Genomic DNA, 15064 nt, shown 5'->3' with positions numbered 1-15064 from the left:
TGTAATTGTGTGGGGTTACTCTTTATTTGAGTTGTGAATGCCTTTGGTTAAATTGTGTAGCTGTGATTGTTGCCCTTCTTAACTTTAATCATTGTAAAATCAAAATTAAAAAAGAAGTAGCTAAAATCAGATGGCAGTGGCTTTTATATGAACTTATTTATGATGGATGTACTAAGAGTTCAGTAAACCTGTAAGCATTTAGTACTCTAGCTATTTTAGATTTAAGTAGTGAAAAGTAGATTGCTTATTTGGGAACTGCATCCGCTTGAGAAACTCTCTTTTACATACCTACTTTTATACTAACAGTGTTTTCTTTATGGGGAATCATTACGTTAATGACAAAAAGCCTAAGGAAATATGAATGTGAATCACTGCTAAAGAGTAGTTGTATGTGTGTCCATTAGTAATTTTGTTTTATGAAAAATCAAAATACTTTCAGTGCATTCATCAGCTATTTTCATCTTTGTCCCTTAAAAACAAATTAGTATGTGTGAATCTAAAGCCAGCAGAAAAAAGTATTTTATTTAAAAACAAAAGAAAAAAACCCACATCCCAAACAAAAGCCAAAAAAACCCCACCCCACCCCTACTCTGTTTTTGGCTGAACTAAATGTAAGGAGAATGTCATCCCAGGAGAGAAAATGCTGAAATGACTGACTGGGTTAGGAATGATGCCTGCTTATCAAGAGCCACTGTGCAGCATTGCTGTTCTCATGGCATCAGCCCTCTTTTGGTCCAGGCACAGAAGAATGTAGGGCAAAACTGTTGGTTCTGCTGTCCCTTCACTGTTTTAGAATAAATATTACAGAATTACAAGGAATTTACAAATCGTAGTTTTGTCTCCTTAAGTTCCGGATTCTAGGTGTGAGTAGGAAGTTGCTGCTTTACATTGGCTTTTAGAAAATGTCTCAACCTCCATGGGGTCTAAGGCATGTTCTTCAAAGTATACGTGCATGCACGCACACATTCAGAATATAGTTCTAGTAAATATATATTTATATATTCCATAAAAGAAAATTTATTTTGCTATATTGGTTCAGATATTTCAAAAGTTTGAGTTTCAAATTTTAGGCAAACTTGAAATTTGATGGGGTTTAGTGTTTCCTTTCTGCTAGGGTGAATATTTTTTAAACAGATGAGAATTTATACCATCTGGCCAAGAGCTTTTGTTTGGGTCTGTACTTTCCTTAGCATATTTTTTTTCTCTTAAATTAAAGATCATAATGTCGCTTGTTAAAAGTGCAGCTTTTCTCTGTGTGGCTTTGTGAGCAGCAGGTGTCCAAAATCTCCCTAGCTGGAAAAAACACTCCTAATGCAATGTCATTGTAATTTGCATCATTTCAGAAGGGCCATTCAGCTTGATAGGATCAGAAATCTGAACTGTTAGTTATATTAACATCAGCAGGGAAATCCCCTAGTGATCCAGTTATGCTAAATGAGGTATGTTTTCATATAGATACTTTTTTTTTTAAGATGTCAAAACTTTCATCATAGTTAATCCTACTTGGATGGCATTTTAAAAAGTGTTGAAACTTTTTTAAAAATTTTTTAAAATTAATTGTCCTTTGTAATATATTTTGAATTTTGCAGATTATTTGCAAATTAGATCAATGAGTGAAAAAGCACTTTCTCCATCAGCAAATGTTACTTTTGCTAATACTGATTGAAGGAGAAATTATTAATGATTTTTACTATGTTGTCACAATTAAAGTTTATTTTAGTAAAGTAGGAGGTAGTAAATAAACTCAAGTTTTTATTTATACAGTGAGAACTAATTGTTTTAGCACCTTTCTGTTTGCAGTCAATAAGTAAGACGTCATTGTGCTTGGTCAATGGTACTTTTTACTGGTTGATGTCGTATTTGTTTATCTCCACAGGTGAATTTGGAGGAAAGCTAGAACTCCATTATTTGGAGATTTTCTTGGTTCATCAGGGGATCTTTGCTGGGGGAGTACTATACCAGTTTTTTCTATTGTTCAGTGACAACTGTACAAAAAGGTCTATGAAGAGGTTCATCAGTTTTGCATGACACTGTTCCAGATTTTAAAATATCACCAAAACGTTCACAATCTGTCCTTCCCACAGAAGTTCAAACACTTTGTTAGCAGTTTGTCTGGACTATGAATACATAATAAGATCTTTGGTGTGTATGTAAAACTTCAGTGAGAAAATTATAAAGATGTGAATTCAGAAAACCGTAATTGTACCTGGTGCTTTCAAAACACAAGTATCCTTCTTGTCTCCTGAGGAGTCTTGATAAATCTTCCAAGAAGGTTTCCAGTTGCAAAGCACTTCCAAAGAAGAGTCCAGATGGCTACTTAAAATATTAATAGTAATAGATATGTTTTAAAATGTCCTTGTATCAACAAGAGGTGCTCTGGCTGCTCATTACAGGGGAATTGTTTAAAACTATGTGTGAGTTTGAGGTGGTGGCTATAAGGATACCTGTTTCAGCTAAATGGAGGAAAAAAAAAATCATAGGCAGGTGGAAGGGGTCAAACAATAAAAGAGGGAAAAATTGAGGAATTTCCAGGTAATGATAGGTTTTGCGTATGTTAAATTGGCATCCCTTTGCGGTGAAAAAATGCGTGAAGCGAGGAGCAAGAAATGAACTCTGAAATGGAATGAATTTCCATGTGTTATGAGTTGTGTGTCTTAAGGAACATGATTGTATCTTTTAATATAAGGAATTGCTATAAAGGGGCCGTTGGAATAAGACTAAAGGTGAAAGCCTTGAACACAGCTTCTACTTGCTCGTGACAGGGTCTGAATTTTATTTACGCGTTTATTTAGCTGCACTATCTTTGTGTCATCCTGTGGTGTTTCATTACGCATCAAAAGGCAGGCTGCAGTTGCTTCAGCCTCTGTAGCTAGTAAGATGCTGATTTCTGAATTGAGCGTTGTTCTGCAGAGGAGCCCTGCTGGGAGGGAGTTACCAGAACTGTAACCAGAGCTTTGTCTGCACTTGTCTTTCACACAGGGTTGTGTGTGTGTGTGTGTGTGTAGTTGGCAACAAAGAGCAGTTTTGTCTCTCGTGCGTGATATCTGCCAGGGTATTTGGGAAGATAGCAAGGGAGGTTTTGTATGCGGTGTTACCATCTTGCTTTTGATGCTTGGTTGTGTCTTGTGTGTCTGAGATGTGAGACTTGCTTTCCTAGTATGTTGAGTGACAAGAAAAAGAAAGCATGTGCATGCAGAGTGGAGTGTGGTCTGAATCACACTTTCTGTACATCAGCTGAACTCTGGATTGTAGACAAGTTGAAGAATTCAGTTCTTTAAGTATTTTTCTAAAGCAGAAATGCAAAAAACCATGGTACCTTTAAGTCATGAACTCTACTTTCCAGTAATAGCTTTAAATTGCTTTGTGTTAAAATGTAAAAAGTACAAGTTTCTGTAGAATTCAGTTCCTCACACTGATGCAACAGCTCACGCAAATTGTTTCAGAAATAACAAAAAGGTTATTGGACCATCACTTAAATGGCATGCATACAAATTATTTGTAATGGCAAGGCATGGTTGCAGCATGGAATTTTTTTTTCTTCCCCACTTTCAGCATGTTTCTGCACAAGTGAGAAACTTGTCGATATTTGGAATTATAACTTTTCCTCTCCTCTCTGTTGTCATCTTCTTGCTTTGTTTTTGAGGACTAAAAAGTTGGAGCTTTTAATTTATGTATGTATGTATTTGTTCATAGCTGTTGTCTTTGAACATATCTTTCCAGTTTGCATTATTTTGTCTTAATTCACTGTGACCGTAAACTAAAGCCATTCCTTCTGGGACTGGAAAGGAGGGGAGTTGGGAAACTTAGCTTCCATGTCCTCTGCTCTTGACTTAGGTTCCTTAAATCTTGTTAAGACCTGAGGCATTCAGTGGTTGCTATTATGTTGAATTTGAATGAAGCCAAGCGTCTATCTAGAGTAAAAACTTACTTGGGATTAGGTAGGGATTTGTGTACCCACTCTAAACACCGGAAAATTGTTATTCTGTACAACTGCTTATTTCTAAAACCTTAATTTTATCCAATTAAATCTATACAATTTAATATTGTGCAGTAGATACTACACTATTTTCTTCTGCAGGAGCGCTACCTCATTCAGTGCATTGTTTACTTAGTATCTGATAATTTCAATTTCTTTTCATGGAGTAACCTATGCCTTTTTTATTGCACACTGTTGAAAAGTGCGTTACAGAAAGACTCCCATCACCAGTAAAGGAATGTTCTGTGAGGAAATGATCAGTAATTGCTGTGTTTGGCTATTTGAGGAACAATGATTAATTTATTTTTCATCAGTTCCTGTTAGGTAAAGGAACGTGAGTGCTTCCTCCATATGACCACACAGTTCCGAGAAACAGAATTAATGATTCAAACATCGATACATTTTGCATTCTCTGTTTTTTCTTTTATGGGGGGTTGGGAGGGAGTAGTTTTCTGTCAGAATATACCTGCTCAAAATACTGCTTTCATAGGTCTTGGCTGAAGTTCCAGTTGCTCAGCAGTTTTGCAAATCAAACCCTGGAGCATAAAGTCAGGTACTAGGAAATGAAAAATGTACAGTGAAATGACTGTATGCTAAGGCTTTTGATTTACACTGAGTAGAAACTGGCAAAGGCAAAGATAAGAGCTAACTCTCCAGGATAGTATTCAGTCTCTTTAATTATGTGATCCTCCTTTTTTTGTATTTTGCCTTTACAGGAAGGGGGCTTTCATCTTCATGTGTCCTAGATCCATCCATACAACAAGCAAGGCATGGGCCTGATGGTACATAGTCAAGTGATTTAAAATTGTATTGATAAAGCAAAATACACACAGATAGCTGCTGAAGTGAGGATTCTGAATTACTTCTGTAGTAAGTGAAGACAGAGATTTGGAACTTAAATGAAAAGTAACATCTAAGGTTGTATCTACCTTAAAGTGTTGGTCAGGAATGCATTTTTTGAAAGAAATCTCGTAGTTGTCCCCACTCCTTATTTGTTGGCTTTCATCACAGATCCATCTCAAAGTACATGTACTAGATTTCTTTATAATGTAATGATGTGGAGTGATGTGCTTCAGTAGCACAGCCAATACATGTGACTGCAAACAAGCCTACTGCATGGCACTGGCCAGAGCTGATCTAAGTGGCCCTTCGTGCCTTTTGCTCTCTTCCTTCTTTTTAACCTCCAAAATTATGGATGTCAGGTTGTCATTACAAAATGTTTTGCAGTAATAGCTCAAATTATTTTCAAGTGGTTCTGCTATGGGACGCAGGAATTTTGCTTAGCTAAGAACCTAAAATTGATGATGTGACCTCACATATCCTAACAGATGAGCATAAACCTACAGAGTTAACATGTACAGACAGCTTGAATTCTAGCATCTCCTTGCTTATCAGGGCTTGAGTTGGTAAACTTCATGTTCTTTTAACATAATTTTTTTGTGTGTGCAATTATACTATATGCTTCACTGTAGTTTCATTTTGAGGCCTCATTAGGAAGACTGTAAGAAAGAGTCCATATGTCTTGTGGGGTTTATTCCAATCCATAATATGTAACTATCACCTAAAATCTATATTAAAAGATTTTAGGCTGTGATGAGGGATGTAAGTCTCTAAAGATTTGAAAAGCATGATGAGAGGTAACTGGGGAGGCTAAGCCCAAGGTAGTTTAAAAGGAAAGGAAATCAATGTAAACTTGTGGAGAAGAATTAATATCATCAAAGCAATTTCTGCATTACTATGTATTAGAGTTTGAGAAGCAGTGACTAAATATTTCTTAATCTTTCGTTAACATGGAAACAAATTTTTCCCACCTTTGTGTTACAGAAATTGGCCTTCCTTACTAGCTGGAAAGGCTGAAATATATATCTACCAATTAAGGAGGAAAGGAGAAACTATGATTGCTTTATCTGAAAAATTCTAGTTACTGGCTTTTAATCTCTCTGGAATAATTTGGTTGTTTGAAGGGAATCAAATGCCATGGGGCTAGAATGAAGGAAAAGTCTAAATCATGTTAAATTGTTGAGGGAATACTCAGATCTTTCAGAAATAAATCTTAGTCTAATTGTCACAAACGTCGTGGCAGCTTCCCCAAAGTAAACCTAAAGAGCTATTGCAAATAGCAAAGGTATATTCAAGAAAATGTGTAAGGTTGTATTTTGGAACTCTGATCAGAGGTATTGTGATTAAAGGTCAAAAACCTTCTGTGTATGGGTAGTAGGACAAGAGTAGTGTCAGAAATATGTATGTGCCTTTTGTAAATTAGTGGTAGGATGGTAAGAAAGGTGGATGTTTAAAAAACGTGTGCTTATATGAAGACACATGCACATATATTTGTGTGTGTGTATATGTTATGTAGTATATTGTTCTTGTATTATCTGCCATTATTGGGTCCTTATTATATGTGTGCGTGTGTGTGTGCATGCGCACACAGCGTTAAATATTGCATGACCTCAAGATCCGACAGCCATAGACAAAAAAAGCAAAGGGACCATGATCTCTTAATTAACAGAAGGGAAACTGATAAGCAGTGAGAATACTCTGTTGATACAGCAATTTCCGAAAGTGCTACGCTTCTAGCATATACTAGTACTATTTCTGTACTTCAAAATATGGTACAGATATATATTTACATATGTATATGCGTGTGTGTGTGTGTATGTAGAAAAATGTTCTCTTGAAATTGTGGCAGCAATTTTCCTCTTTCTCTGCTGCTGCTGTTATCCCCTTAGTCCTCCAGAAAAAAAAAAACCAAACCCTGAAATAAAAATACGGACTGATATTTCTAGTGTGAAAATAGAGTGAGTTAACCTTTAACATAAACCTTGGGATTTATTTCTAGAGCAGCAGCTCTAGAACTACTGGGTTCAGATGAATTTTGGTTTGACTAAACCAACCAGAATGCCAGCCAGTGTTACTAGTGCAAAACCGAGTGGGAGAGAAAAAATAGAAAGAAAAAGTATTATAGTTTCCGGGGGGAAGAGTAGTAGTTCTGTAAAGAAGGTCTGTTCATTAACTGAGAGCCACAAGATTCAGCCTCTGATTACAGAGTTGTTTAAGAATTCCACAGGGAAAGGGAGTTGTTTAAGAATTCCATAGGGAAAGATGCCTAGGCCTGTCTTTTTAAGACAACATAGCAAAAGTTACGTGTTCAGCATCTGTGAAAATTAGACTTGTTTAGATGTAGCTGCATCATTTTATTCATATATGTACTTGTTTTCCTTAACCTTGGGGTTTATTTCTGTGTCTGTGAAACCATGATGACATATTAGAAAATATATGAGACTAAATTTGAAGCTCCTTAAATTTCACCCAGAATAGAATTGAAGAAAGGTTATTAAAGTCTGTCTCAGGGTAGCTTTTGCCTATGAAAAGATAATGCATAACAGAGGAAGCAATTTTGTACACTGATAGGCACTTTATGGACACACATTAAAGGTATATTTTTAAAAAGTTATATAATATCAAAGTTTATATACAGATTACAAGTTTTCATAGGTTATGTGTTTTTCAGACAGGAATGATAATGACATCGGGACTCGCATGTTATAATCATTCCTCCTTCAGGAAGGAACAACAGCTTACCAGAAAGCCAGTACTCGTCTCATAGTTAGCTACTTTCCCCTTTTAGTATTTTGATCCTTCAGCTAACTGTGCTGTTCAGTGAATGCTTTTGATCTATTATTATATCTGTAAAGAATTTTTTTTTCAAAAAGCTCTTATTGTCAACCTGTTTTTAAGCTTTCTTCAAATTCATGAAGATAGTATAAATATAGACGTTTAAGATGTCTATATTTAAAAAACCCCCAGCTTTTTCAGTGATTTTTGAATCTTAAACTTTTCTTTGTTTGTCAGAAAGTCTAACACAGTTTAATCTATCTGAAACGATGAGCTTTGTCTGTAGAAGTAAGACAATTCTTATTCTGAAAAGATACTACTTGGTCTTGCTGTCGGTACATTTTGTATAGTTCTTGAATGGCCCTATTGTCCTCCTGTGCACTCAAAGTGAATGAATTTATCTTTCCAAGTGGAGCATTTCTTTCTTCCCTGTACCAGTTCCCACTTCTGTTTCAGAAGGAGAGAACAAGACTGCACTCCTGAAAGCATATAATTCTGAACCTTGAAAATTAGATTCCAGTGTACCTGTCACTCACAAAGCGTGGTTTATGCCAACGGTTGTACAGTTACCATAAAGAGTTTGTTTGGACCATTACAGAAATAACGTCACTCTAATGTACCAATGAAATTGGTTTATTTGCCACCAGCTTCAGTTCTGAAAAGCATATTCCTCGCTTCTAATTTCTTAACCTTTCTGACATTCCTCACACTAAAATTCAGTACTGGAACTTCTTAAGCACTTGCTGAATTTAAAACATTATAATAGTTATTCTCTCTTCAGTGTGATTGTTCATACACTGGGTACATATGCAAATTTTGGAGGGTTGATGCTCCAGCTGAAGGTAAAGACTTTCAAATTAATGCATTTCACTTCTAGAGTACTTTCTTAGTTCTGCATTCTTTCACAGACATAAATGTGTGCGATCTTTGGCCTGCAGGGTGCTTTCATGCAGCCTGCTCCCTTTTGCTCTAGGGAAGGTGGGTGCAGCTGTTTGAAGGCATAAAAAAGAGACTGAAGGGAATATAGGGTAGACATTTTCAAGAAGGAATGGTATGCAATAGGTAGATGAATAAAATCTGGTTACTGTTTCTTTTCTCTAACAGTGTAGTGAAATTCTCAGATACTGGGGTGGGGGGGGAACCCCAACATACATGCACAGAAGGAACTACTTTCTTGCACATTTGGGAAATTTATGAAATAGGAAGCTGTGGAAGCCTCAAAGCATGAATTTGTTTAGACCCCTTGAGGATATGGCTTTCAATGGCTAATAAGAATGATGACTTGGCTGCAGGTATTTGTTCAGGGACTTCTGGAGCTGGAAGTCCTTAGATTGCTGGAAGCTTATTTGGGAAGAAGAGAATGTACCTTTTCTTATTTACATTCTTTTTATGACAGTTGCCACTAGCAAGTGCTTAAAGGGAAGCTACTGTACTAGGTGTACTTTTGATCTGGCTCGATATGGTAGTAATTATTTCAGTTGTCTTCATTACTCATCATTTACCTTCAGTAAACTGTCACCCGGATGTAAGAGTATATTGAACTCCAGTTAACTGTGGCTTCTGGCAGTCATTCAGCTGTTACTTAATAAACAAAGAATGCATTGCACCGTTGTTCAGGTACCACAATAGCCTTGCTACCTGCCCTTTAAAAGTAAGGACTTCTTAAGGCCAATTATTTGAAATAATTGAAACCAGGAAATGGAACCTGCATCCAATTTACATCTTGAAAGTGCAAACAATTTAATTCTAGAAATTAAAAAAAAAAAAACAAAACAAACCAAACCAAAAACCCTTTAAGTTTTGCTCATTTGATTTAAGACACTGCTGCTAATAGTAATAAAAAGTCGGTATTTTCCTATCCTCAATACTTTTTTTACCCTGTATTTCATGCTTCTGTTTTCCTCACTGGTGGTGTCTGACTAAGAGTGCTTCACTGCTACAGAGCAGTCAAGTTCATACCCGAAAAGAGATTATTCTGCTCACTCCTTTCGTATAGAAGTGATCTTTGAGGATGCATTAGGGACTGTGTAGGCTTCACAGAAATCTCTGCTCTCTTTTAAGGCAAATATGTCAGTATGAAAACCATTGATTTATAGGAAAATGGGGTGGGGGCTGAAGATGAGGGGGGAGAATAAAAAAGTCTATGTTAAGGGATATGAGGGTAGAAGAAAGGTAGAAATATTAAAAAATATATTATATGAGGAGTGGCTAAGCCAGGGTACTTGTTGAAAAGTTACTAGTGTTAATAAAGGTTTATGCTGAAATCCACACCTGGGTACCATTCCATTACTGTTAAAGGTAACAGAAGGTTTAAAAAAATTCTTAAGAAGTCTGGCAAGGAAACATTAGCTGACTTAGCCCACACTATGTTTAATTAGTGGAATTTATTTGCCTTTTAAAAATCTTTGTTAAAAGGGACACTATGATGCCTTTTGGGGCATAATTCTCTTCAATGCACTTTGTTACCTTAATGTGATATAATCAGTACTTCCGCTTGTGCGTAGACTCATATGTACATATTATGTCAGATTTAGCCTTATCAAACATGGCTAAAATGATATTTTTATTTGCTCATACCTGAAATAGGGGAGTGAGGTGAAAAGAGATTTGTGAAGTAACTTCTCTGTGTGAGCTTTAATGCTCACAAAATTTGAAAATTGTGTGAAGAGAAACTTGTCATTAATGAAGGTTTAAATATGTATTTACTAGAAAAACAATCCCCTCTGCACAGGCAGGTAACTCTGAAGCTTTCTCCCTCCAGTGCTTGTATTTTTATCAGCCCATACCCAACTACTTGTTATGTGGGAGGTAACTTAGTGAATATCTTGCAGGATGGTAAGATATGTGGATTTGGCTTTTTGCTTGGGTGATGTAGTTTATTTTGTTTCTGATGCAGTTACTGTTTCCAAGAAGTATGCTAATATTTCCAGAAATTAAACTTGTGAAAGTGACTACCATTAGATGAACATCTAAATCAGTTTAAGAAGGAGACACTGATGGGGTTCCAAATAGATCAGAAATAACATATGTGCCTAGCAGTGTTTCCAGAATGCATGCATTTGAGAGAGCCTCACAAGAACTCACCAAACATTTTATTTCCCAACTGTGTTAATGTAAGATTGATTTTTTATTTTAGGCACATAGTTCCATGTTGGGGGGAAAAAAACAATTTTTATTGGTTTTAGGCAAAAATACTTAGAATATCTGACAATTGTGTCACAGATAAACCTTCGTCTATTTTAGCTGCTGTATAGGACTTCCTTTCAAAGCCGTGTTTGACATGTTTATTTCACCTAATACATCAGAAGCGTGAGCAACCAAAGGTTTAAGAAAGAATTTTGTATGTAATATATTTTATTTTGTTAAAACAGTCTGTTTAAAAGCAGGCAAAACTGCTGTTAATGAGAAGAACTTTGATGTAGAAATATTTTTTTTTCTTTTTTTGTCACTAAAGCATCATTTAAGCTAGATACTTCCATCGTTTTGGATCCGCATTTTAATGTAATATTGAACCTTTTTTTCCTTTATTAATAGTGTGGGTTTTTTTCTCCTACTAACAATCAAGTTCATTCTAGTGATTAGAAGTGTAGCATTTGGATGAAATTTAGTATAAGTTTGTTTATTCATTGATGAATTAGAAGAAACTTGCATTTTGTGGCCAAAATGTGTATTATTGACCTTGGATTTTTGGACCATGCTGATTTCTGTACATGTTCTGTACATGTTTGATTCCTGAATGGTGAAACCCTGAACTTCTGTTGTCTTTTCCCTAGGATTTTAAGACAGGATTTGGCATCACTTTAATCCCTATGAATGTGGCAAATGTAAAACAAGTGGATCGGACTGCTAAGCAATCTTTTGAAATAATTACTCCTTATAAAAGCTTTAGGTGAGAACTTAATATTAACTTTACAAAATATGCAAATAACTAATGCACTAAAGAAATACTTGCTTCATACTACAGTGACTTATCTAGGTTGGATGAAAAGATAATGTTTTTATTGAGAATGCTCAGCATTTTTTAAAAAAACAGAAGGATTTGCTTTCCTTTGTTTAGCTGTGTGCTTCATCTATTATCTCCCTGACTAGACATCCTATACCCACAGATTCATATTTTTATGTAGCCTTCTTTGTTCATTCTGTGCAGGGGCAGAAGAAAAAAGTCACTTTAAAGACTTGACTCCATCTTAAAGAATAATAAACTGCAGTAGTGAAATAATGCTGCATCCATTTAATATTAAATATTTTATTCAAAAAGAAAAGAACCAATCATGTGCCAGCCCGTGTAGAAATACTCCATTGAAATCAGTAGAAAGTTTTGATTTGGCTGATGCTGTGAGTTGTAGTGATTTTTAAGAAAATAAAAGTACATGCTAATAAAAGCCTTTTGTTAAGTGTTGTAGTGTTTCTTAAATCTCAGTAATGCAAGAGAAGACGAAATGATTTTGTTCTTCTGGGCTTGCTAAATGTTAGCAAAAAATTTCCTTTCATTCTCAGTTGGTTAGAGTAGCAGGTAAATTACTCTCAATCAGTGATTTGAATCTGCGGCTAGTCGATAGATAGCTAGTTTTTGACTCTCTCATGTTGGTGTTTGCTTAATGTTATTGATCTTTTTGAAAAATATAAATAATATAAATGAAAAGCATTTTTTGGCTGTTGTAGTTAGCAAGTCCAGTTTTACTCCTCATTAAGTCTTCATGTCTCCTTAGGTCATTCTGTGCTTCTGTTAAAGTTCAGGCTTTAAGTTTGGTATGTGGTAACATAAAAAGATCGAAAGTAGCTTAGGAACATAACTTGAATGTTACAAAAGCTGTGTAGCTCATGCTAGTAATGGTTTTGTTGAAAACTGAACACAAAAAAAGAAGGAGTTATCATTGACTAAAAATACAAAATAATACATTCCATCTTAGTATTTATATCTGTGCGGAGGAAGATTTTTTGACTGTGATTTCGAGTGTAAATGTAATAAATAAGAGGGACTATAGGCTATGTTTAATTGGGCTTTAAAATAAAGATCAATAACACAGAAAAGTCAATTGTTTCAGCTTTACAGCAGAGTCGGAAAGAGAGAAACAAGACTGGATTGAAGCACTGCAGCAATCGATAGCAGAAACTCTGTCTGATTATGAAGTAGCTGAGAAGATTTGGTTCAATGAGTCCAACAGGAGCTGTGCTGACTGTAAAGCTCCCAATCCTGACTGGGCATCCATCAATCTCTGTGTTGTCATTTGCAAGAAGTGCGCAGGTAGAGTAATTAATGACAGGATGTGTGGGTTCTACAAAATGTCATATTTGCATATGTGTGTATGTCCTTGAAATGGCTGTTTTATTTTTAGAGTGCCATCCTTGTGAAAGTTTTGACAAACAAATAGTAAGCATAACTTTTTGATTTTTTTAATACCAAGGTCATCCTTATTCTAAAGCACTTCCATGCATAACTGATAGGTCTGTAAGGTTATTGGTTTCTCTCAAATGAATGATCCTTCACAATTAGCGGGAATAAGATATGCCAGCACTTTGTGGGAAATGGCTGGCTCTTGCAAGGCTGGATGCCAAAGGATAACAATTTTCAGTGCATAAATTTGGGGTATTAAATCTATTACATCAGGGGATATTTTACTGCCAATAGGGATAGCTTTCTCAGATACTACTAAAAATCTGGTTCTATCATGTTTTATTTTTAAATATGTGCTGCAGCAGCAGATTCAGGAAAACAGTTTATAACTTTAGGCTTTCTTTCAAAACAAACCCTCCCCAAAGTATTCTACATCAGGCAGCCTACTTACTAATGAATGAACAATCATATGCATTCCTCTTTTTATTTTGGGGTTTTTTGGTAGTTTTATTTTGTATTGAAATGTCAAACACAGTCTTTTTTAAAAAGAGCAATTAGAAGAAATCTGTCATAATTAAGTTTTTTTTGTTACCTCAGCAGAAGAGAAATCCAGTTTCAGTGCTATTGTTACGTAAAAATACTCTTGCATTTTCAGGACAGCACAGATCTTTAGGACCAAGAGATTCAAAGGTCCGGAGTCTGAAAATGGATGCCAGTATTTGGAGCAATGAACTTATTGAGGTATGTTGTGATATTCTGTTTGTTCTGTTTTGAAAACTACTGTATGAATAGGAGTTATTTATTGCTTTACCTACAAGAAAACTGAACATACAGCACCTGTTAGGGTAAACTTGATATTTCTGGGAATAATGTACCTTTGTGTCATTCAAAATACTCATTTGTTTTGATAACTGTACAATTTCTCTTGGTATTTGTCCAAGCATCTAGGTTTTTTGGGGGGAAAAAAGAAAATGCTTTTGGAGAGCAATCATGATGGGCAATACTGGGAGAGGGAAAAGAAAGGCAACTTCTCACTACCGGTTTGGTTGCTTGGGGTGTTAAAAAGTGGTGCTGATAGAGAGGGTTGAATCATCAGTGTTTTCTTTAAAACATATGCTAGTCTTTTCTGACCTTTTACTGGTATTTTCTAATATATATTGAAATATTACAACTGGTTAGCCTTGTAAAGCTTAGTCTCTATTGATGGTAAATTATGACTACAGACTTTATTATTCATTTATAGGTGACCATAGGCAGTGACTGAGAGAGGCTTCCATTTAATCTCCTGCAGACAATTCTCCTTTCTTTAATAACTTTCTTTTTCAACTTTTAGCAGCTGAAAACTATTTAGAGGCTGGCTTCATACGCTTTATGCTATTTGGTTGTTTTTTTCTTGCACCTCATCCAGCTCTTTATCATAATTGGAAATAAGAGGGCAAACAGTTTTTGGGCAGGAAATCTTCCTCCAGATGAAGAGCTGCATATGGATGCCCCTGCAGAAAAAAGGATAGCATTCATTACACAAAAATACAAAGAGGGAAAATTCAGAAGAGCACCTTTTCCCTACAAAACCAAGGAACAGTTGAATAAGGTAATGCTAGAATGGGTAAGCCCATACCATACATTTTGTATTGTAGTGTATCTGTGTGGCATTTGGTCATCTTGTTAAACTGGTGAGAAATAAATTCAGAATCCTGAGTGGCAATCTCACAGAGCTGAATAAGGGTTGTTTTGGAGCTTTTACAGGAGTCATTTCATTATTTCTTAGTTCCTAGTTTTTCCAGTTTGTAAAACGTTATGGTACCTATATGGTGCCTGTAATATGTCTTCCAGAGCCATCAATTAATACGGTTCTTTATTTTTCTTCAAATGCAGACTCTAGGGATGCAAATTCCCACTTCACTTCTTCAGATTCCTTCTTTATTTGTTTTTGATATATGTCTGACATCTAGCATTCCAGTATATTAGATGATTCAGTGCTATCAATGGTGCAGGTAGCTCATACACACTTACATAGTAGTTTGTAGCTACTTGGAAATGAAACAAGCTAAAATTAATGAGGAAAAATGTGGGTTCTAAGTGTTTACTTTCACACAAATAACCCATTCTTTACCGTTATTAAGCAGAAAATACTAATT

At 35.6% G+C, this 15064-nt stretch overlaps 1 protein-coding gene across 2 annotated transcripts in view; it reads left to right on the top strand.

The window, feature by feature from the left end:
- ARAP2 (ArfGAP with RhoGAP domain, ankyrin repeat and PH domain 2) overlaps nt 1-15064 on the top strand; it is a 136210-nt gene that overhangs the window by 45352 nt on the left and 75794 nt on the right. For both annotated transcript variants that reach the window (XM_064449273.1, XM_064449272.1), the window contains 4 exons: nt 11365-11480; nt 12637-12836; nt 13582-13667; nt 14335-14517. In XM_064449273.1, coding sequence (XP_064305343.1) covers nt 11365-11480; nt 12637-12836; nt 13582-13667; nt 14335-14517 — 585 coding nt within the window. The remainder of the gene's footprint in view (nt 1-11364; nt 11481-12636; nt 12837-13581; nt 13668-14334; nt 14518-15064) is intronic.

The sequence above is a fragment of the Phalacrocorax carbo genome, chromosome 4 (genome assembly GCF_963921805.1).
Source record: "Phalacrocorax carbo chromosome 4, bPhaCar2.1, whole genome shotgun sequence".
NCBI lineage: Eukaryota > Metazoa > Chordata > Aves > Suliformes > Phalacrocoracidae > Phalacrocorax > Phalacrocorax carbo.
This window is presented reverse-complemented; position numbering and strand designations above follow the sequence as displayed.